Source organism: Dendropsophus ebraccatus, chromosome 11 (genome assembly GCF_027789765.1).
Source record: "Dendropsophus ebraccatus isolate aDenEbr1 chromosome 11, aDenEbr1.pat, whole genome shotgun sequence".
In the NCBI taxonomy this organism is placed as follows: domain Eukaryota; kingdom Metazoa; phylum Chordata; class Amphibia; order Anura; family Hylidae; genus Dendropsophus; species Dendropsophus ebraccatus.
The window spans coordinates 1694297-1719256 of record NC_091464.1 but is presented as its reverse complement, the minus strand read 5'-3'; the positions used below and the strand labels follow the sequence as shown (position 1 = coordinate 1719256).

General features: G+C 55.3%; 1 protein-coding gene across 1 annotated transcript in view; it reads left to right on the top strand.

Annotated features, from left to right (window-relative positions):
- Window positions 1-24960, top strand: part of CACNA1S (calcium voltage-gated channel subunit alpha1 S) — a 268666-nt gene that overhangs the window by 200643 nt on the left and 43063 nt on the right. The window contains 4 exon segments of the mRNA XM_069946057.1: window positions 5577-5668; window positions 13018-13177; window positions 13252-13379; window positions 16830-16926. Of these exon segments, the coding sequence (XP_069802158.1) occupies window positions 5577-5668; window positions 13018-13177; window positions 13252-13379; window positions 16830-16926 (477 nt within the window).

Here is a 24960-nt window from a genome sequence, read left to right as displayed (position 1 = left end):
GCGGGGAGCAGTGGGTGGAGAGGCTGCCGGTCACTATGGCTGAGGGCGGGGAGCAGTGGGTGGAGAGGCTGCCGGTCACTATGGCTGAGGGCGGGGAGCAGTGGGTGGAGAGGCTGCCGGTCACTATGGCTGAGGGCGGGGAGCAGTGGGTGGAGAGGCTGCCGGTCACTATGGCTGGGGGCGGGGAGCAGTGGGTGGTGAGGCTGCCGGTCACTATGGCTGAGGGCGGGGAGCAGTGGGTGGTGAGGCTGCCGGTCACTATGGCTGAGGGCAGTGGGTGGAGAGGCTGCCGGTCACTATGGCTGGGGGCGGGGAGCAGTGGGTGGAGAGGCTGCCGGTCACTATTGGGCTGAGGGCGGGGAGCAGTGGGTGGTGAGGCTGACCGAGTCACTATGGCTGAGGGCAGTGGGGTGGAGAGTGCTGCCGGTCACTATGGCTGGGGCGGGGAGCAGTGGGTGGTGAGGCTGCCGGTCACTATGGCTGGGGCGGGGAGCGGGGGGTGGTGAGGCTCGGTCACTATGGCTGAGGGCGGGGAGCGGTGGGTGGTGAGGACTGCGGTCACTATTGGCTGAGGGCGGGGAGCTGTGGGTGGTGAGAGGCTTGCCGGCACTATGGCTGAGGGCGGGGAGCAGTGGGTGGGAGAGGCTGCCGGTCACTATGGCTGAGGCGTGGGAGCAGTGGGTGGAGAGGCTGCCGGTCACTATGGCTGAGGGCGGGAAGCAGTGGGTGGTGAGGCTGCCGGTCACTATGGCTGAGGGCGGGAAGCAGTGGGTGGTGAGGCTGCCGGTCACTATGGCTGGGGGCGGGGAGCAGTGGGTGGAGAGGCTGCCGGTCACTATGGCTGAGGGCGGGGAGCAGTGGGTGGAGAGGCTGCCGGTCACTATGGCTGGGGGCGGGGAGCAGTGGGTGGAGAGGCTGCCGGTCACTATGGCTGAGGGCGGGGAGCAGTGGGTGGTGAGGCTGCCGGTCACTATGGCTGAGGGCAGTGGGTGGAGAGGCTGCCGGTCACTATGGCTGGGGGCGGGGAGCAGTGGGTGGAGAGGCTGCCGGTCACTATGGCTGAGGGCGGTGGGTGGTGAGGCTGCCGGTCACTATGGCTGAGGGCAGTGGGTGGTGAGGCTGCCGGTCACTATAGCTGGGGGCGGGGAGCAGTGGGTGGAGAGGCTGCCGGTCACTATGGCTGGGGGCGGGGAGCAGTGGGTGGAGAGGCTGCCGGTCACTATGGCTGGGGGCGGGGAGCAGTGGTGGAGAGGCTGCCGGTCACTATGGCTGGGGGCGGGGAGCAGTGGTGGAGAGGCTGCCGGTCACTATGGCTGGGAGCGGTGGGTGGAGAGGCTGCCGGTCACTATAGCTGAGGGCAGTGGGTGGTGAGGCTGCCGGTCACTATGGTCTGGGGGCGGGGAGCAGTGGGTGGAGAGGCTGCCGGTCACTATGGCTGGGGGCGGGGAGCAGTGGGTGGAGAGGCTGCCGGTCACTATGGCTGGGAGCGGTGGGTGGAGAGGCTGCCGGTCACTATGGCTGAGGGCAGTGGGTGGTGAGGCTGCCGGTCACTATGGCTGGGGGCGGGGAGCAGTGGGTGGAGAGGCTGCCGGTCACTATGGCTGGGGGCGGGGAGCAGTGGGTGGAGAGGCTGCCGGTCACTATGGCTGGGAGCGGTGGGTGGAGAGGCTGCCGGTCACTATGGCTGGGGGCGGGGAGCAGTGGGTGGAGAGGCTGTCGGTCACTATGGCTGGGGGCGGGGAGCAGGGGGTGGAGAGGCTGCCGGTCACTATGGCTGGGGGCGGGGAGCAGTGGGTGGAGAGGCTGCCGGTCACTATGGCTGGGAGCGGTGGGTGGTGAGGCTGCCGGTCACTATGGCTGGGGGCGGGGAGCAGTGGGTGGAGAGGCTGCCGGTCACTATGGCTGGGAGCGGTGGGTGGTGAGGCTGCCGGTCACTATGGCTGAGGGCGGGGAGCAGTGGGTGGAGAGGCTGCCGGTCACTATGGCTGAGGGCGGGGAGCAGTGGGTGGAGAGGCTGCTGGTCACTATGGCTGAGGGCAGTGGGTGGAGAGGCTGCCGGTCACTATGGCTGAGGGCGGGGAGCGGTGGGTGGAGAGGCTGCCGGTCACTATGGCTGAGGGCGGGGAGCAGTGGGTGGTGAGGCTGCCGGTCACTATGGCTGGGAGCGGTGGGTGGAGAGGCTGCCGGTCACTATGGCTGAGGGCGGGGAGCGGTGGGTGGAGAGGCTGCCGGTCACTATGGCTGAGGGCAGTGGGTGGTGAGGCTGCCGGTCACTATGGCTGGGGGCGGGGAGCAGTGGGTGGAGAGGCTGCCGGTCACTATGGCTGGGGGCGGGGAGCAGTGGGTGGAGAGGCTGCCGGTCACTATGGCTGGGGGCAGTGGGTGGAGAGGCTGCCGGTCACTATGGCTGGGGGCGGGGAGCGGTGGGTGGAGAGGCTGCCGGTCACTATGGCTGGGGGCGAGGAGCAGTGGGTGGAGAGGCTGCCGGTCACTATGGCTGGGGGCGGGGAGCGGTGGGTGGAGAGGCTGCCGGTCACTATGGCTGGGGGCGGGGAGCAGTGGGTGGAGAGGCTGCCGGTCACTATGGCTGAGGGCGGGGAGCAGTGGGTGGTGAGGCTGCCGGTCACTATGGCTGAGGGCGGGGCGCAGTGGGTGGTGAGGCTGCCGGTCACTATGGCTGGGGGCGGGGGAGCAGTGGGTGGAGAGGCTGCCGGTCACTATGGCTGGGGGCGGGGAGCAGTGGGTGGAGAGGCTCCGGTCACTATGGCTGGGGGCGGGGAGCTGTGGGTGGTGAGGCTGCCGGTCACTATGGCTGAGGGCAGTGGGTGGAGAGGCTGCCGGTCACTATGGCTGGGGGCGGGGAGCAGTGGGTGGTGAGGCTGCCGGTCACTATGGCTGAGGGCGGGGAGCAGTGGGTGGTGAGGCTGCCGGTCACTATGGCTGAGGGCGGGGAGCAGTGGGTGGAGAGGCTGCCGGTCACTATGGCTGAGGGCGGGGAGCAGTGGGTGGTGAGGCTGCCGGTCACTATGGCTGGGGGCGGGGAACGGTGGGTGGAGAGGCTGCCGGTCACTATGGCTGGGGGCGGGGAGCGGTGGGTGGTGAGGCTGCCGGTTACTATGGCTGAGGGCGGGGAGCAGTGGGTGGAGAGGCTGCCGGTCACTATGGCTGAGGGCGGGGAGCAGTGGGTGGTGAGGCTGCCGGTCACTATGGCTGGGGGCGGGGAACGGTGGGTGGAGAGGCTGCCGGTCACTATGGCTGGGGGCGGGGAGCAGTGGGTGGAGAGGCTGCCGGTCACTATGGCTGGGGGCGGGGAGCAGTGGGTGGAGAGGCTGCCGGTCACTATGGCTGGGGGCGGGGAACGGTGGGTGGAGAGGCTGCCGGTCACTATGGCTGGGGGCGGGGAGCGGTGGGTGGAGAGGCTGCCGGTCACTATGGCTGAGGGCGGGGAGCAGTGGGTGGTGAGGCTGCCGGTCACTATGGCTGGGGGCGGGGAGCAGTGGGTGGAGAGGCTGCCGGTCACTATGGCTGGGGGCGGGGAGCAGTGGGTGGAGAGGCTGCCGGTCACTATGGCTGGGGGCGGGGAGCAGTGGGTGGAGAGGCTGCCGGTCACTATGGCTGAGGGCGGGGAGCAGTGGGTGGAGAGGCTGCCGGTCACTATGGCTGAGGGCAGTGGGTGGAGAGGCTGCCGGTCACTATGGCTGGGGGCGGGGAGCAGTGGGTGGTGAGGCTGCCGGTCACTATGGCTGGGGGCGGGGAGCAGTGGGTGGTGAGGCTGCCGGTCGCTATGGCTGGGGGCGGGGAGCAGTGGGTGGAGAGGCTGCCGGTCACTATGGCTGGGGGCGGGGAGCGGTGGGTGGTGAGGCTGCCGGTCACTATGGCTGGGGGCGGGGAGCAGTGGGTGGAGAGGCTGCCGGTCACTATGGCTGAGGGCAGTGGGTGGTGAGGCTGCCGGTCACTATGGCTGAGGGCAGTGGGTGGAGAGGCTGCCGGTCACTATGGCTGGGGGCGGGGAGCAGTGGGTGGTGAGGCTGCCGGTCACTATGGCTGGGGGCGGGGAGCAGTGGGTGGAGAGGCTGTCGGTCACTATGGCTGAGGGCGGGGAGCAGTGGGTGGAGAGGCTGCCGGTCACTATGGCTGGGAGCAGTGGGTGGAGAGGCTGCCGGTCACTATGGCTGGGGGCGGGGAGCAGTGGGTGGTGAGGCTGCCGGTCACTATGGCTGAGGGCGGGGAGCAGTGGGTGGAGAGGCTGGCGGTCGCTATGGCTGAGGGCGGGGAGCGGTGGGTGGAGAGGCTGCCGGTCACTATGGCTGGGGGCGGGGAGCAGTGGGTGGTGAGGCTGCCGGTCACTATGGCTGAGGGCGGGGAGCGGTGGGCGGAGAGGCTGCCGGTCACTATGGCTGGGGGCGGGGAGCGGTGGGTGGAGAGGCTGCCGGTCACTATGGCTGGGGGCGGGGAACGGTGGGTGGAGAGGCTGCCGGTCACTATGGCTGAGGGCGGGTAGCAGTGGGTGGAGAGGCTGCCGGTCGCTATGGCTGGGGGCGGGGAGCAGTGGGTGGTGAGGCTGCCGGTCACTATGGCTGAGGGCAGTGGGTGGAGAGGCTGCCGGTCGCTATGGCTGGGGGCGGGGAGCAGTGGGTGGTGAGGCTGCCGGTCACTATGGCTGAGGGCAGTGGGTGGAGAGGCTGCCGGTCACTATGGCTGGGGGCGGGGAGCAGTGGGTGGTGAGGCTGCCGGTCACTATGGCTGGGGGCGGGGAGCAGTGGGTGGAGAGGCTGCCGGTCGCTATGGCTGGGAGCGGTGGGTGGAGAGGCTACCGGTCACTATGGCTGGGGGCGGGGAGCAGTGGGTGGTGAGGCTGCCGGTCACTATGGCTGGGGGCGGGGAGCAGTGGGTGGTGAGGCTGCCGGTCACTATGGCTGGGGGCGGGGAACGGTGGGTGGAGAGGCTGCCGGTCACTATGGCTGAGGGCAGTGGGTGGTGAGGCTGCCGGTCACTATGGCTGGGGGCAGTGGGTGGAGAGGCTGCCGGTCGCTATGGCTGGGGGCGGGAGCAGTGGGTGGTGAGGCTGCCGGTCACTATGGCTGGGGGCGGGGAGCAGTGGGTGGAGAGGCTGCCGGTCACTATGGCTGGGGGCAGTGGGTGGAGAGGCTGCCGGTCACTATGGCTGGGGGCGGGGAGCAGTGGGTGGAGAGGCTGCCGGTCACTATGGCTGAGGGCGGGGAGCAGTGGGTGGAGAGGCTGCCGGTCGCTATGGCTGGGGGCGGGGAGCAGTGGGTGGAGAGGCTGCCGGTCACTATGGCTGGGGGCGGGGAGCGGTGGGTGGAGAGGCTGCCGGTCACTATGGCTGGGGGCGGGGAGCAGTGGGTGGAGAGGCTGCCGGTCACTATGGCTGGGAGCAGTGGGTGGAGAGGCTGCCGGTCGCTATGGCTGAGGGCGGGGAGCAGTGGGTGGATGTTTTCCTGCCAGTAATATCAGCTTTATCGTACACTAATACCCGGCATGGTATATAACATTGTGCGCCCCCCAGTGGTGGGGTTTCTTACCATGCCGCATCAGGACAATCTTCTGTCTCTCAGGTCTTTGGTAAAATCGCCTTGGTTGACGGAACGCAGATAAATCGCAACAACAACTTTCAGACGTTTCCTCAGGCCGTATTGCTTCTCTTCAGGTGATTTTATTTCTTTTTAGACAGAAAAGTTGCATTGGTGACAAGGGTGAGTATATCCCGTATATATTAGCTCTGGGATATAGCTATATACATATGGGGGGTCTGGGATATGTGTGTGTATATACAATATAATATAGTCTGGGATGGAGATTATATAAATATATATATATTATTATTATTATTTATATATAAAGCGCCCTTAGTTCCAGAGTGCTATACAATAGATCAGAACAATACAAGATCAGAAAACATTACATGAAGGCAGATGGCAGACTGGTACATGGGGGAAGAGGACGCTGCCCGCGAGGGCTCACAATCTATGGGGTATAGGGGGAGAAACAGGAGGTAACGTGCAGCCAGTCAGTGTGATGCAGAGTTATTGTAGGTTGTAGCCCAGTACTGTATATAGAGATGGGTTTTCCGGTTACTTTTGAAGGACTTGATGGTGGATGAGAGACGGATGTGTCGGGGCAGCGAGTTCCAGAGTATGGGGGAGGCTCGGGCAAAGTCTTGGAGGCGGTTGTGCGAGGTACGAACAAGGGGGAGCGGAGACGGAGGTCACTGGAGGATCGAAGGTTGCGTGAGGGACGGTAGCGGGATATCAGGTCAGAGATGTACGGAGGGGACAGGTTGTGGACGGCCGTGTACGTCATGGTCAATAATTTAAAGTCAATACGTTGGGCAATGGGGAGCCAGTGGAGGGATTGGCAGAGGGGAGAGGCTGAGGCAAAGCGAGGGGAAAGGTGGATTAGTCGGGCAGCAGAGTTAAGGATAGACTGGAGGGGATCAGGGGAGTTAGCTGGAAGGCCGGAGAGGAGGATGTTACAGTAGTCCAAGCGGGAGATAATGAGAGCATGGACCAGCAGTTTGGTGGAGTCAGGGGTGAGGAAGGAGCGGATTCTGGAAATGTTTTTGAGGTGAAGGCGGCAGGAGGTGGTCAGGGCCTGAATATGTCGTTTAAAGGACAGGGCAGAGTCAAAGGTGACCCCAAGGCAGCGGACTTGGGGGACAGGGGACAGAGTACAGCCATTGATAGTGATTGACAGATTAGAAGGCGGGGTGGAGCGAGATGGGGGAAAGATGATAAGTTCTGTTTTGTCCATGTTGAGTTTTAGAAAGCTCAACACAGTGGTGCCTTGTATTAACAGTATTATACATTCCCGGACGGCGCTTGTTATCCAAATCACTCTTATACTAAAGCAAATGTTCCCATAAGAAATCACTGATCTGCAGACAATTGGTTCCACACCCGAAATATACTGATTATTATTCTGAATAACATGTAGAAGAGATGAAACAATGAGAAGCAGCTGAATCTGTGATATTATAAGTTACTGTACAGTATAGCAGCATGTGGTATATAATGTATAGTAACTGTATAACCCTGATAACACAGCAGCAGCTGGATATGTGATATATAAGTTACTGTACAGTATAGCAGTATGTGGTATATAATGTATAGTAACTGTATAACCCTGATAACACAGCAGCAGCTGGATATGTGATATATAAGTTACTGTACAGTATAGCAGCATGTGGTGTATAATGTATAGTAACTGTATAACCCTGATAACACTGCAGCTGGATATGTGATATATAAGTTACTGTACAGTATAGCAGCATGTGGTGTATAATGTATAGTAACTGTATAACCCTGATAACACAGCAGCAGCTGGATATGTGATATATAAGTTACTGTACAGTATAGCAGCATGTGGTGTATAATGTATAGTAACTGTATAACCCTAATAACACAGCAGCAGCTGGATATGTGATATATAAGTTACTGTACAGTATAGCAGCATGTGGTGTATAATGTATAGTAACTGTATAACCCTGATAACACAGCAGCAGCTGGATATGTGATATATAAGTTACTGTACAGTATAGCAGCATGTGGTATATAATGTATAGTAACTGTATAACCCTGATAACACTGCAGCTGGATATGTGATATATAAGTTACTGTACAGTATAGCAGCATGTGGTGTATAATGTATAGTAACTGTATAACCCTGATAACCCAGCAGCTGGATATGTGATATATAAGTTACTGTACAGTATAGCAGCATGTGGTATATAATGTATAGTAACTGTATAACCCTGATAACACTGCAGCAGCTGGATATGTGATATATAAGTTACTGTACAGTATAGCAGCATGTGGTATATAATGTATAGTAACTGTATAACCCTGATAACACAGCAGCTGGATATGTGATATATAAGTTACTGTACAGTATAGCAATCAGCATGTGGTATATAATGTATAGTAACTGTATAACCCTGATAACACAGCAGCTGGATATGTAATATATGTTACTGTACAGTATAGCAGCATGTGGTTATATAATGTATAGTAACTGTATAACCCTGATAACACAGCAGCTGGATATGTGATATATAAGTTACTGTACAGTATAGCAGCATGTGGTGTATAATGTATAGTAACTGTATAACCCTGATAACACTGCAGCTGGATATGTGATATATAAGTTACTGTACAGTATAGCAGCATGTGGTATATAATGTATAGTAACTGTATAACCCTGATAACACAGCAGCTGGATATGTGATATATAAGTTACTGTACAGTATAGCAATCAGCATGTGGTATATAATGTATAGTAACTGTATAACCCTGATAACACAGCAGCTGGATATGTGATATATAAGTTACTGTACAGTATAGCAATCAGCATGTGGTGTATAATGTATAGTAACTGTATAACCCTGATAACACAGCAGCAGCTGGATATGTGATATATAAGTTACTGTACAGTATAGCAGCATGTGATATATAATGTATAGTAACTGTATAACCCTGATAACACAGCAGCTGGATATGTGATATATAAGTTACTGTACAGTATAGCAGCATGTGGTATATAATGTATAGTAACTGTATAACCCTGATAACACAGCAGCTGGATATGTGATATATAAGTTACTGTACAGTATAGCAATCAGCATGTGGTGTATAATGTATAGTAACTGTATAACCCTGATAACACAGCAGCTGGATATGTGATATATAAGTTACTGTACAGTATAGCAGCATGTGGTATATAATGTATAGTAACTGTATAACCCTGATAACACAGCAGCTGGATATGTGATATATAAGTTACTGTACAGTATAGCAGCATGTGGTATATAATGTATAGTAACTGTATAACCCTGATAACACAGCAGCTGGATATGTGATATATAAGTTACTGTACAGTATAGCAGCATGTGGTATATAATGTATAGTAACTGTATAACCCTGATAACAGCAGCTGGATATGTGATATATAAGTTACTGTACAGTATAGCAGCATGTGGTATATAATGTATAGTAACTGTATAACCTTGATAACACAGCAGCTGGATATGTGATATATAAGTTACTGTACAGTATAGCAGCATGTGGTATATAATGTATAGTAACTGTATAACCCTGATAACACAGCAGCAGCTTGTTGATACAGGATGGAGCTGCAGATCCCCATAATGCAGTAGTGTAGTACAACAGGCTAGAATATAGAAGCAGGGCTGCTGTCAGAGGTCTGTGTGGTCACGACAGCAATGGGGAAGGGGGTGTGTTCAGCATGCAACCAGGAAGTAAGAATCACAGAGCTGTGCAGGAGGACAGTGACAGAAACTTCTCTATACAGCAGTGTGTATAGCTGAGTGTAAGTGCAGGCACATTATAGCAGTGTATATAGCTGAGTTTAAGTGCAGGTACAGTATAGCAGCAGTGTGTATAGCTGAGTGTGAGTGCAGGTATATTATAGCAGCAGTTTGTATAGCTGAGTGTGAGTGCAGGCACATTATTGCAGCAGTGTGTATACTTGAGTGTGAGTGTAGGCACATTATAGCAGCAGTGTGTATAGCTGAGTGTGAGTGCAGGCACATTATAGCACTTACACTCAGCCATTCACACTGCTGTATAGAGAAGTTTCTGTCACTATCCTCCTGCACAGTTTTGTGATTCTCACTTCCTGATTGGTCCAGGCTGAACACACCCCTTCCCCATTGCTGTCATGTGACCACACAGACCTCTGACAGCAGCCCTGCTTCTCTATTCTAGCCTGTTCTATGTGTTGTAATACACACGTGTGTATATATATATACACATTACTGCATTATGGGGATCTGTAGCTCCATCCTGTATTTACAACCTGCTGCTGTGTCATCAGGGTTATACAGTTACTATACATTATACACCACATGCTGCTATACTGTACAGTAACTTATATATCACATATCCAGCTGCTGTTATCAGGGTTATACAGTTACTATACATTACACACCACATGCTGATACTATACTGTACAGTAACTTATAATATCACATATCCAGCTGCTGCTGTGTTATCAGGGTTATACAGTTACTATACATTATACACCACATGCTGCTATACTGTACAGTAACTTATATATCACATATCCAGCTGCAGTGTTATCAGGGTTATACAGTTACTATACATTATATACCACATGCTGATTGCTATACTGTACAGTAACTTATATATCACATATCCAGCTGCTGTGTTATCAGGGTTATACAGTTACTATACATTATATACCACATGCTGCTATACTGTACAGTAACTTATACATCACATATCCAGCTGCTGTGTTATCAGGGTTATACAGTTACTATACATTATACACCACATGCTGCTATACTGTACAGTAACTTATATATCACATATCCAGCTGCAGTGTTATCAGGGTTATACAGTTACTATACATTATATACCACATGCTGCTATACTATACAGTAACTTATATATCACATATCCAGCTGCAGTGTTATCAGGGTTATACAGTTACTATACATTATACACCACATGCTGCTATACTGTACAGTAACTTATATCACATATCCAGCTGCTGCTGTGTTATCAGGGTTATACAGTTACTATACATTATATACCACATGCTGCTATACTGTACAGTAACTTATATATCACATATCCAGCTGCTGTGTTATCAGGGTTATACAGTTACTATACATTATATACCACATGCTGATTGCTATACTGTACAGTAACTGATATATCACATATCCAGCTGCTGCTGTGTTATCAGGGTTATACAGTTACTATACATTATACACCACATGATACTATACTGTACAGTAACTTATATATCACATATCCAGCTGCAGTGTTATCAGGGTTATACAGTTACTATACATTATACGCCACATGCTGCTATACTGTACAGTAACTTATATATCACATATCCAGCTGCTGTGTTATCAGGGGTATACAGTTACTATACATTATATACCACATGCTGCTATACTGTACAGTAACTTATATATCACATATCCAGCAGCTGCTGTGTTATCAGGGTTATACAGTTACTATATATTATATACCACATACTGCTATACTGTACAGTAACTTATATATCACATATCCAGCTGCTGTGTTATCAGGGTTATACAGTTACTATACATTATACACCACATGATACTATACTGTACAGTAACTTATAATATCACATATCCAGCTGCTGCTGTGTTATCAGGGTTATACAGTTACTATACATTATACACCCCATGCTGCTATACTGTACAGTAACTTATATATCACATATCCAGCTGCTGTGTTATCAGGGTTATACAGTTACTATACATTATACACCACATGATACTATACTGTACAGTAACTTATAATATCACAGATTCTGCTGCTTCTCATTGTTTCATCTCTCCTACAAGTTATTCAGAATAATAATCAGTATATTTGGGGGGTGGAACCAATTGTCTGCAGATCAGTGATTTCTTATGGGGAAATTTGCTTTGGTATAAGAGTGGATTTGGATTACAAGCGCCGTCCCGGAACAGATTATACTCCTAATCCAAGGCACCGCTGTGTGTATATGTGCGGTGTATTGTAGGTGTGTGTATGTGTATATATAATATATATAGATAGTGTAAGGCAGCAGCTGGAACAGTCTGTAATGGTATATATATATCCCGGCCAGGTTCTTGGCATATACCTGGAGAGACGCAGGCGCATGTCACCAAGCTATGGAGCCATTAGATGGTGTCAGCGGTGTTAGGCAGCTGATCCGTGTAGTGTCAGTCAGCTCCGGGCCGGCTCTTATTGGGAGCAGGCAAAGTGTTGGGTGGGTGCCGGCTCCCCATGTTCCAGGCCGGGACTTGTTGGGGATATCTAAGTCAGCTGACTAGGTGGCTACTTCCCTGGGAGAAGGAAGCCTGGAGGAAGTCACACATGGGTCTGTTGGGTTTCTTCCAGGTACAGTCAGGGAACTTACCTGTATAGTAAGTGCTGGGACGCGCAGGTGTTAGTTTATGCTCTGCATGTGTTACTGCTGTGTGCGTCTTATGCTGCGATAAAGGCGTAATACGGGACACCCGCATCTGCAAGAAAGACTGCGCCTGTCTGTGTGCCGTAACACGGACTATGCTACCATCCCAGAGCTGGAACGCTCACTATATATATGGGCTATGTACTGTATATACTGTGTGTGTGTATATATATACACTATGGGCGGTGTATTGTAGGTGTGTGTGTATGTATATATATATAATGTTTGCTATATGGGTGGTGTATATATATATATACACTATGGGCGGTGTATTGTAGGTATGTATGTGTATATATATATATATATATATATATTTGCTATATGGACGGGTTATATACTGTGTGTGTATATATGTATATGTATATATACACTATGGGCAGTGTATTATAGGTGTGTGTGTGTGTGTGTGTGTGTGTGTATGTATATATATAATGTTTGCTATATGGGTGGTGTATATACTGTGTGTGTGTGTGTGTGTGTATGTATATATATAATGTTTGCTATATGGGTGGTGTATATACTGTGTGTGTATATATGTATATGTATATATACACTATGGGCAGTGTATTGTAGGTGTGTGTGTGTGTGTATGTATATATATAATGTTTTCTATATGGGTGGTGTATATACTGTGTGTGTGTGTGTGTGTGTATATATTTATATATAATGTTTGCTATATGGGTGGTGTATATACTGTGTGTGTATATATGTATATGTATATATACACTATGGGCAGTGTATTGTAGGTGTGTGTGTGTGTGTGTATATATATAATGTTTTCTATATGGGTGGTGTATATACTGTGTGTGTGTGTGTGTATATATATATATATATTTATGTATATATACACTATGGGCAGTGTATTATAGGTGTGTGTATATATATAATGTTTTCTATATGGATGGTGTATATACTGTGTGTGTGTGTGTGTGTATATATATATATATTTATGTATATATACACTATGGGCAGTGTATTATAGGTGTATGTGTATATATATATATATACTTGTAGGTGTGCCACAGGGGAGGCCTGGCACGAGATCCTGCTGGCCTGTTCTTATGGTAAATTGTGTGACCCGGAGTCGGACTTCCTGCCGGGGGAGGAGTACACCTGCGGCACAAGCTTCGCCTACTTCTACTTCATAAGCTTCTACATGTTATGCGCCTTTCTGGTAAGTGACAAGATGGCGTCTTCCTTCCATCCCGTGTTTTGTGGCCGTTTTATAATGATGTGTCTGTTCTGCAGATTATTAATCTCTTTGTGGCCGTCATCATGGATAATTTTGACTATCTGACTCGTGATTGGTCGATTCTTGGCCCCCATCACCTGGATGAATTTAAAAGGATATGGGCGGAGTACGATCCTGAGGCGAAGTACGTGCTGGTTATCTACTCAGCGGCCAGGTGTAAGCGGTCCCTAGGGGCGGTATACAGGACTGACAAAAGGTTGTAGTCATACACGGGGACTGGTGAGGCTGAGGACTGACACCTAGCGCCCCCTCTGGATACAGGACACCACGCTGCCATATAGAAGGGGTCTTACTGCTCCTCAGGATTAATGTTTGTGGATAACTGCTCAGTACTTCCCCCACCCCCTACACACACGCACCCCAACCTCCCCTCTACACACCCCAACCTCTCCCCCCACACACCCCAACCTCTCCCCCCGCACACCCCAACCTCTCCCCCCCACACACCCCAACCTCTCCCCCCGCACCCCCCCCCCCACACCCCAACCTCTCCCCTGCACCCCCCCCCCCCCCCCCCCCCCCCCACCCCCCCCCCCCCCCCCCCCCCCCCCCCCCCCCCCCCCCCCCCCCCCCCCCCCCCCCCCCCCCCCCCACCCCCCCCCCCCCCCCCCCCCCCCCCCCCCCCCACCCCCCCCCCCCCCCCCCCCCCCCCCCCCCCCCCCACCCCCCCCCCCCCCCCCCCCCCCCCCCCCCCCCCCCCCCCCCCCCCCCCCCCCCCCCCCCACCCCCCCCCCCCCCCCCCCCCCCCCCCCCCCCCCACCCCCCCCCCCCCCCCCCCCCCACCCCCCCCCCCCCCCCCCCCCCCCCCCCCCCCCCACCCCCCCCCCCCCCCCCCCCACCCCCCCCCCCCCCCCCCCCCCCCCCCCCCCCCCCCCCCCCCCCCCCACCCCCCCCCCCCCCCCCCCCCCCCCCCCCACCCCCCCCCCCCCCCCCCCCCCCCCCCCCCCCCCCCCCCCCCACCCCCCCCCCCCCCCCCCCCCCCCCCCCCCCCCCCCCCCCCCCCACCCCCCCCCCCCCCCCCCCCCCCCCCCCCCCCACCCCCCCCCCCCCCCCCCCCCCACCCCCCCCCCCCCCCCCCCCCCCCCCCCCCCCCCCCCCCCCCCCCACCCCCCCCCCCCCCCCCCCCCCCCCCCCCCCCCCCCCCCCCCCCCCCCCCCCCCCCCCCCCACCCCCCCCCCCCCCCCCCCCCCCCCCCACCCCCCCCCCCCCCCCCCCCCCCCCCCCCCCACCCCCCCCCCCCCCCCCCCCCCCCCCCCCCCCCCCCCCCCCACCCCCCCCCCCCCCCCCCCCCCCCCCCCCCCCCCCCCCCCCCCCACCCCCCCCCCCCCCCCCCCCCCCCCCCCCCCCCCACCCCCCCCCCCCCCCCACCCCCCCCCCCCCCCCCCCCCCCCCCCCCCCCCCCCCCACCCCCCCCCCCCCCCCCCCCCCCCCCCCCCCCCCCCCACCCCCCCCCCCCCCCACACACCCCAACCTCTCCCCCCACACACCCCAACCTCTCCTCCCCACACACCCCAACCTCTCCCCCCGCACCCCCCCCCACACACCCCAACCTCTCCCCTCCACACACACGCACCCCAACCTCTCCCCCACACACCCCAACCTCTCCCCCACACACACGCACCCTAACCTCCCCTCCACACACCCCAACCTCTCCCCCACACACCCCAACCTCTCCCCCCGCACCCCCCCACACACCCCAACCTCTCCCCCACACACCCCAACCTCTCCCCCCGCACACCCCCCCCACACACCCCAACCTCTCCCCCCACACACCCCAACCTCTCCCCCCACTTACCCCAACCTCCCTCCCCACACACCCCAACCTCTCCTCCCCACACACCCCAACCTCTCCCCTCCACACACACGCACCCCAACCTCTCCCCCACACACCCCAACCTCTCCCCCACACACACGCACCCTAACCTCCCCTCCACACACCCCAACCTCTCCCCACACACCCACCTACCCCCCCCCCCCCCCCCCCCACCCCCCCCCCCCCCCCCCCCACCCCCCCCCCCCCCCCCCCCCCCCCCCCCCCCCCCCCCCCCCCCCCCCCCCCCCCCCCCCACCCCCCCCCCCCCCCCCCCCCCCCCCCCCCCCCCCCCCCCCCCCCCACCCCCCCCCCCCCACCCCCCCCCCCCCCCCCCCCCCCCCCCCCACCCCCCCCCCCCCCCCCCCCACCCCCCCCCCCCCCCCCCCCCCCACCCCCCCCCCCACCCCCCCCCCCCCCCCCCCCCCCCCCCCCCCCCACCCCCCCCCCCCCCCCCCCCCCCCCCCACCCCCCCCCCCCCCCCCCCCCCCCCCCCCCCCCCCCCCCCCCCCCCCCACCCCCCCCCCCCCCCCCCCCCCCCCCCCCCCCCCCCCCCACCCCCCCCCCCCCCCCCCCCCCACCCCCCCCCCCCCCCCCCCCCCCCCCCCCCCCCCCCCCCCCCCCCCCCCCCCCCCCCCACCCCCCCCCCCCCCCCCCCCCACACATCACCCACACCCTCAACCTCTCCCCACACAAACACACACCCCAACCTCTCCCACACACACGCACACACCCCAACCTCTCCCACACACACACCACAGAAATCTACACCCCAACCTTCGCCCACCACACACACCACACCCCCGAACCTCTCCCCACACACACACACCCAACCTCTCCCCAACACCACACACCTCTACCTTCCTCCCCACCACACACAGCACCCCAACCTCTCTCCCCCCACAGCACACACACAAACTACCCCTCACCTCTCCCCACACACCACAACACACACACCCCCAACCCTCTTCCCACACAAACACACACCCAAAACAGCACACCCCAAGCCTCGTCCCCCCACCACACACCCCAACCTCTCCCCCCCCCACCACACCCCACCTCTCCCCCCCCCCCCCCCCACACACACACACCCCAACCTCTCCCCCTGCACCTCGCCCCTACGGGTGAGGTGCGGATACATACGGGTGAGGTGCGGATATACATACGGGTGAGGTGCGGATATACATACGGGTGAGGTGCGGATATACATACGGGTGAGGTGCGGATACATACGGGTGAGGTGCGGATACATACGGGTGAGGTGCGGATACACATACGGGTGAGGTGCGGATACATACGGGTGAGGTGCGGATATACATACGGGTGAGGTGCGGATACATACGGGTGAGGTGCGGATACATACGGGTGAGGTGCGGATACATACGGGTGAGGTGCGGATATACATGCGGGTGAGGTGCGGATACATACGGGTGAGGTGCGGATACATACGGGTGAGGTGCGGATACTCATACGGGTGAGATGCGGATACACATACGGGTGAGGTGCGGATACACATACGGGTGAGGTGCGGATACATACGGGTGAGGTGCGGATACATACGGGTGAGGTGCGGATATACATACGGGTGAGGTGCGGATACATACGGGTGAGGTGCGGATACATACGGGTGAGGTGCGGATACACATACGGGTGAGGTGCGGACACATACGGGTGAGGTGCGGATACATACGGGTGAGGTGCCCGCTCCCTGCAGCAATCCCTTCCATGCTAGGAGACTGATCACGCTCTTCTTCCCTTTGTTAGGGGGAGGATTAAGCACTTGGATGTGGTGACCCTTCTGAGGAGGATTCAGCCGCCGCTCGGCTTCGGGAAGTTCTGTCCTCACCGCGTGGCGTGTAAGGTGAGCGGCCAGGAGACTACTCATCTACACCCACATACTGCAACATCCAGCTGCCGGATTCAAGGGGAACTCCAGGGAAACATGTGGTCTTTCAAATCTTCTGATTTACTTCTATATAAAGATCTGCAGTCTTACAGTACTTATCAGCTGCTGTATGTCCTGCAGGAAGCAGTGTATTCTCTCCAGTCTTCCAGTACTTATCAGCTGCCTTATGTCCTGCAGGAAGTGGTGCATTCTCTCCAGTCTGACACAGTGCTCTCTGCTGCCACCTCTGTCCATGTCAGGAACTGCCCAGAGCAGCAGCAAATCCCCATAGAAAACCTCTCCCTGCTCTGGACAGTTCCTGACATGGACAGAGGTGGCGGCAGAGAGCACTGTAAGACTATAGTAATATAATATTGCATAATATAATGTTAGAGTTCTCCCTACAGTCCAAAGTGTGTGTGTGTATGTATATATATATATATATATATATATATATATATGTGTGTATATATATATAGTGTGTGTGTGTATATATATATATATATATATGTGTGTGTGTGTATATATAATAACGGACATTTTTACTGCGTCAAAATAATGAACATAATCATTATTTTCGGACGTCTTTTGGTAACAGCGGACGTTTTTTATTAGTTGGTCACTCACAGTTTTTCTTTTTCTCACTGTTCTTTCTCTGTTTTTACTATTAAATTCAATGGACTTTGTAATGAAGCCGCATCCAACGGCCGATTAGTAACCAAACTAGTGTTGTACCAACAGCCGTCACTGCACTAAGGGGAGGTCAGGCTGCTAAATGACGTCCGTTATTTTACCCTCAAAATAACAGACGTCATTTTAAATGGAGCTGAAAAAACGTTGTGTGAACATAGTCTTATGGATGGTGAGATTAGTGGCGCGAGGGTGAGAGAGATCATCGGCGCGAGGGTGAGAGAGATCAGCGGCGCGAGGGTGAGAGAGATCAGCGGCGCGAGGGTGAGAGAGATCATCGGCGCGAGGGTGAGAGAGATCATCGGCGCGAGGGTGAGAGAGATCAGCGGCGCGAGGGTGAGAGAGATCGGCGGCGCGAGGGTGAGAGAGATCGGCGGCGCGAGGGTGAGAGAGATCAGCGGCGTGAGGGGGAGAGAGATCAGCGGCGCGAGGGTGAGAGAGAGATCAGCGGCGCGAGGGTGAGAGAGATCGGCGGCGCGAGGGTGAGAGAGATCGGCGGCGCGAGGGTGAGAGAGATCAGCGGCGTGAGGGGGAGAGAGATCAGCGGCGCGAGGGTGAGAGAGAGATCAGCGGCGCGAGGGTGAGAGAGATCAGCGGCGCGAGGGTGAGAGAGAGAACAGCGGCGCGAGGGTGAGAGAGAGATCAGCGGCGCGAGGGTGAGAGAGATCAGCGGCGCGAGGGTGAGAGAGAGATCAGCGGCGCGAGGGTGAGAGAGATCAGCGGCGCGAGGGTGAGAGAGAGAACAGCGGCGCGACGGTGAGAGAGATCAGCGGCGCGAGGGTGAGAGAGATCAGCGGCGCGAGGGTGAGAGAGAGATCAGCGGCGCGAGGGTGAGAGAGATCAGCGGCGCGAGGGTGAGAGAGAGAACAGCGGCGCGAGGGTGAGAGAGATCGGCGGCGCGAGGGTGAGAGAGATCGGCGGCGCGAGGGTGAGAGAGATCGGCGGCGCGAGGGGGAGAGAGAACAGCGGCACGAGGGTGAGAGAGATCGGCGGCGCGAGGGTGAGAGAGATCGGCGGCGCGAGGGTGAGAGAGATCGGCGGCGCGAGGGGGAGAGAGATCGGCGGCGCGAGGGTGAGAGAGATCGGCGGCGCGAGGGTGAGAGAGATCAGCGGCGCGAGGGTGAGAGAGATCAGCGGCGCGAGGGGGAGAGAGATCAGCGGTGCGAGTGAGAGATCAGCGGCATGAGAGTGATGAGTATGTGCAGATACCTGGCTGTTGTGCTTGTATCATTGTCCTTTGCCGCCTCCCAGCTGTGCCGGATAGGAGACAAGCTCAGGGACGTTGCAGGACGTCTCTGTACATTTTGGCCGTGCAGGATTGTTACACGGGTGGTGGTGATGTGTGGTGAGAGGATGAAGCCTGCAGGGATTGGCTGCCAGACACTATGCCCCTCCTCCATGATCCTGGGGGTAGAACTGGTGTGCGGCGGCGAGATGATGACGACTTCCAGATATTCAAGGAGAACTCCAACCGCAGCACCGCTCTCACCGCTCTCGGACAGCTGCCGGATGTCACTGATTGGCTGAGCGGGCAGCCAGGTACATGATGTGGCTGAGGCAGCACTGCAGGAGCACGGGGACAGGTAAGTACAGATTCTTCATGTCCCCCCCCCCCCCCGCCTGCAGGGGCACGGGGACAGGTAAGTACAGATTCTTTATGTCCCCCCCCCGCCTGCAGGAGCACGGGGACAGGTAAGTACAGATTCTTTATGTCCCCCCCCCCCCCCCGCCTGCAGGGGCACGGGGACAGGTAAGTACAGATTCTTTATGTCCCCCCCCCCCCCCCGCCTGCAGGGGCACGGGGACAGGTAAGTACAGATTCTTTATGTCCCCCCCCGCCTGCAGGGGCACGGGGACAGGTAAGTACAGATTCTTTATGTCCCCCCCCCCCCCCTCGTGCAGGGGATTTATAATTCTCACTATTCATGGCTGCAGATTGCACAATTCTATCCTACATCCACGTATCACCAGAGACTCCAGGTAGTGACCCCTCACGGCCGACGGTTAGGACGGAAGAGGCTGGACTGGTATCAGCCATATAATATGGTGGGAGATGGACGGTATAAATATATGGGGGGGGGGTTAGTCCCGCTGTACGCTACAAAAGGAAAACACAACCATCCGGGTATATGACGCTATATAACACTATATAACACTATATAACACTATGTGACACTATATAACACTATATGACGCTATATAACATTATATAACACTATGTGACGCTATGTGAGGCTATATAACACTATATGACGCTATATAACACTATATGAAGCTATATAACATTATATAACACTATGTGACGCTATGTGAGGCTATATAACACTATATGACGCTATATAACACTATATGACGCTATATAACATTATATAACACTATGTGACGCTATATAACACTTTCCTCTTCGGCTACGGCAGCACATATGGGTCTTCAGTACCCACTGACCCCACTCCAGGACCGCCCACCTAGATCTTAGATTAGCATAAAAAAAGGTTAGAACACCTTCCATAGGTTGGAGACAGCATGATTACCCTTAAATATCCACACCTGAGAAACAGCAATTGTGTTTTTTTCAGTCCTCTGGTCCTTCTGGTGCTTCGCACCTCCAGGCTGCCCACCTCGCCACCTCCACTTAAGTAAGTATGTTTTATTCTCTTAGGTACAAGGATTCCTAGGTTATGCGGGGCATAACTCCATCATTAATTACAAATTCTTCTTATTAATTATGGTACCGTTACCGGTGCGGTGTCCCGGTTATGCATTATGATTCCAGCCGCTGATGTTATGCTGAATACCGGTGCGGGGTCCCGGTTATGCATTATGGTACTGTTACCGGTGCGGGGTCCCGGTTATGCATTATGAATTCCAGCCGCTGATGTTATGCTGAATACCGGTGCGGGGTCCCGGTTATGCATTATGGTACTGTTACCGGTGCGGTGTCCCGGTTATGCATTATGAATTCCAGCCGCTGATGTTATGCTGAATACCGGTGCGGGGTCCCGGTTATGCATTATGGTACTGTTACCGGTGCGGTGTCCCGGTTATGCATTATGAATTCCAGCCGCTGATGTTATGCTGAATACCGGTGCGGGGTCCCGGGTATGCATATTTGTGCTATTGCCGGTGCGGTGTCCCGGTTATGCATTATGATTCCAGCCGCTGATGTTATGCTGAATACCGGTGCGGGGTCCCGGGTATGCATATTTGTGCTATTGCCGGTGCGGTGTCCCGGTTATGCATTATGATTCCAGCCGCTGATGTTATGCTGAATACCGGTGCGGGGTCCCGGTTATGCATTATGGTACTGTTACCGGTGCGGTGTCCCGGTTATGCATTATGAATTCCAGCCGCTGATGTTATGCTGAATACCGGTGCGGGGTCCCGGTTATGCATTATGGTACTGTTACCGGTGCGATGTCCCGGTTATGCATTATGGTACTGTTACCGGTGCGGGGTCCCGATTATGCATTATGGTACTGTTACCGGTGCGGGGTCCCGGTTATGCATTATGGTACTGTTACCGGTGCGGGGTCCCGATTATGCATTATGGTACTGTTACCGGTGCGGGGTCCCGGTTATGCATTATGGTACTGTTACCGGTGCGATGTCCCGGTTATGCATTATGATTCCAGCCGCTGATGTTATGCTGAATACCGGTGCGGGGTCCCGGGTATGCATATTTGTGCTATTGCCGGTGCGGGGTCCCGGTTATGCATTGTGGATTCCAGCCGCTGATGGTATAGTATTCCAGCCACTGCTACTATATACCGGTGCAGGGTCCCGGGTATGCTTTATACCAATGCTGGGTCCCGGTTATATTATACATTAATTCCAACCGCTTCTAGTAGGTGTCCTGGATTTGCTATGCATGTGCCTCCTAGCTTCTAGAAGCTCTTCCTAGTTAGCCTGTCAAGTGCAGTGATAGTGTAGGTAGTTGCTACTAAATTAGAGTTTACCTTCAGTGGTCCGTGTTGTTCCGGTGCGGCGTTCGCACCGTGGTAATGTACTTCTGGCCGGCGGCGCTGCGGTGACGCGCTTCCGGCCGGCGGCGCTGCGGTGACGCGCTTCCGGTCGGCGCCGCTGCGGTGACGCGTTCCCGGCCGGCGGCGCTTCGGGATGCAGGTGGGCCATGTTCAGGCCGGTGTCCTGTACCGGAGCGCACATCAGGGGTCGCATTCCGGTGTGACCTCGCCGCAGGTGACGCGCTTCCGGTCCGGAGGCGCTGGAATCACTTCCGGTCTGAAACCCTGGTGTCACTGTCGCCTACTATGACACCCAGCAGGTGGAGTCTCCTCTTATTTGGCAAGAAGGGTATTAAAGGTTGCTGGTAAGTAACTGACACTGGTCTCTGATGTACTAGGCAGCCGGGTGCTTCCGCCACTAAGGTAATCATATGGTTCAGTTCCCCTTCTACTATTTTTTTGCAGCATAGTTTAGTTAGTATTGTTTTTGTATGATAAGAATAATCTGTATTACTTCCCTAAAAAACGATCCTCTGTGTTGCCGGGACACCAGCTGCTAAACACCATTATGGAGAAACAATGGCAAAAGCCAGATAAGCGCCTGGACCTTGGTTCTAGATTCAAGGCGGTGTATAAACTTGATCCAGCCATGTCTGAGGCCTGGGAAGGGCCTAGTAGTGTTGATGACGCCATTGCTAACCTGTCAAAAAGGTCTTATTTTCCCAGTGATGAATCCTCCATGTTAAAGGATGCGATGGACAGAAAGGCGGACACGTTCCTAAAGAGGTCCCATGTCAACCTGGCCTCCCTAAGCAAAGCCTCACTAGCCTCTGTCCCTGTGGCAAGAGCCGTGAGAGTATGGCTGAGTCACCTAGCCACGGATATCGGTGACGGAGTTCACCGGGAGGATCTTGCTGAGCAGGTAGCTACATTAAAAATGGCGGCCGAATATTTATGCGATTTCTCCTTAGATGCGGTCAAGATTGCTGCCAAGAATATGGCTCTGGCCAATGCGGCAAGGAGGGCGATCTGGATCAAGCCCTGGATGGGAGATGTGGCTTCCAAGACAAACTTCTGTGCGCTGCCCTTTGAGCCCGGGAAACTGTTTGGTTCTAAACTCGACAAGGTGATGCAGCGGAATAAGAAGGATAATTCTCTGTCCCTGCCTATATTCTTCAGATATAGGAGGTATCGTAATTTCCGCTATCAAAGAGGCCGAGGTTCCTTTCGGAGGCACCAGGGGCAGGACAGATCAGAACGGAGATTTCGTGGCAGGTTCCAGGATAAATCCCGGAGAAAGCAGCCCGATAATCCCAAGCAGGAGTTCTGACGCCAGGCCTCCTGTGGCTGTTGGGGCAAGGCTTCTGGAATACTTTCCAGCCTGGCAGTCTGTTACCAGCGATCCCTGGGTCCTCAACATCATAAAACAGGGCTATGCCCTAGAATTTCAACACCTGCCCAGGGAGAGGTTCATCTGCAACTCTCGAGAAGCCCGAATCTCCATCCTTCTTCAGGAATTTGTGCTAAAAGACGCCATTGAGCGTGTTCCTGCAGGAGAAGAATTCCGGGGAGTCTACTCTCGGGTATTGCCAGTCCTGAAGGCGGACGGCACTTGGCGTCTCATCATAGACCTAAGGTATCTGAACAAGCACCTGGTCAAGACAAAGTTCAGAATGGACACCATCAGGTCAGTCTACAGTCTGGACCTGAAAGATGCGTACCTCCATATCCCTATCCAGGTGAAGTCCAGAAGATTTCTCAGGCTTGCATTGGCAGTCGGCGGCCGTATTCTCCATTATCAATTCAAAGCCCTGCCATTCGGGTTATCCCCATCACCGAGGATCTTCACAAAAGTGACTGTTGTCTTAGTAGCAGCTCTGAGACTCCAGGGCATCAAGCTGGTACAATATCTGGACGACTGGCTTCTAATAGCCGCATCAGCTCAGTCTCTCCGGGCGCATCTCCAGACAGCCATCACTCTTCTACAGAAAGTGGGGTTTATAATAAACTTCCAAAAGTCACAGCTTGTGCCAGCAAAGAGAATTCGTTTTCTGGGTCTGATGGTGGATTTGCTGGAAATGAAGATTTTTCTTCCTCAGGAGAAGACTCAACAAATCAAGGGAGCCATTCTCCACCTGGTTCGGTCTCCCTGGGTTACCGTGAGAACGGCAATGAGCGTCCTGGGCCTTCTGACGGCTTCTATAGAGGCGGTCCCCTGGGCCAAGAGCCATATGAGGAGTCTACAAAAAGAGATCCTGCAGTTCTGGAACAAGGATCTATCTGCCCTGAATCGCAGGATCCGGATATCAGCTGCTGTTCGCCAGGACCTTCTATGGTGGACTGTGGACAAGAACTTGTTGACCGGCAGGAGCTTTGTCTGGCAAAAGCAGCTTGTCCTGACCACGGATGCCTCCCAGACAGGCTGGGGCGCCCATCTTCTGGGACACTGGACACAAGGGGTTTGGCCGAAGACCATTACCAGGATGTCGTCAAACTACAGGGAAATGTTAGCCATCTACCTGGCGCTGGTGCATTTCCAGCCTATGTTGAAGAACAAGTCCGTCCTCATTCAGACAGACAATGTAACCGCGAAATACTATATAAACAAACAAGGCGGTACACGCAGTTCATCTCTGCAGTCTCATTGTGCAAAGATCATGCAGTGGGCAGAGCCAGTGGTGACGACACTGTCGGCGGTATACATCAAAGGCAGTTTGAACTATCAGGCGGACTTTCTGAGTCGACAGACATTGCTCCCCGGAGAATGGGAGTTAAATATGAAATATTTCAACATGCTGAAGGACAGGTGGGGCCTTCCCCAATGGGACTTAATGGCGACGAAAGCCAACCGCAAACTGAAAAAGTTTTCCTCGCTCAGGAAGTTGGACTCTCCGGACGTATTAGATGCATTCACAATGTCCTGGAAGAAGAAGTTCATATACATATTCCCTCCTGTTCCAGTTATTCCCAGGGTTCTAACAAAGCTGCTAGTGGAGAACCCACGCACCATTATAGTGACCCCATTCTGGCCACGCAGACCGTGGTTTGCAGCCCTGTATCAGCTGTCTCAGGGCACGTACTGGACATTTCCCCTCTATCCGGATCTGCTCCTCCAGAAGGGCTTCCATCACCCGCAGCTCAGCAAATTACACCTCACAGCTTGGTTCCTGAGGGGCTCCGACTGAAGAATTTAGGCTTATCAGACAAAGTTGTGACCACTCTCCTTTCTTCAAGAAAGAGATCCACTAATGCTGTCTACACAAAGCTATGGAGGAAATTTTCCTTCTGGCTTAAAGATACTGGTCATGAGATCTCTGTACCATCTATCCTACTGTTCCTGCAGGAAGGTTTCGAGAAG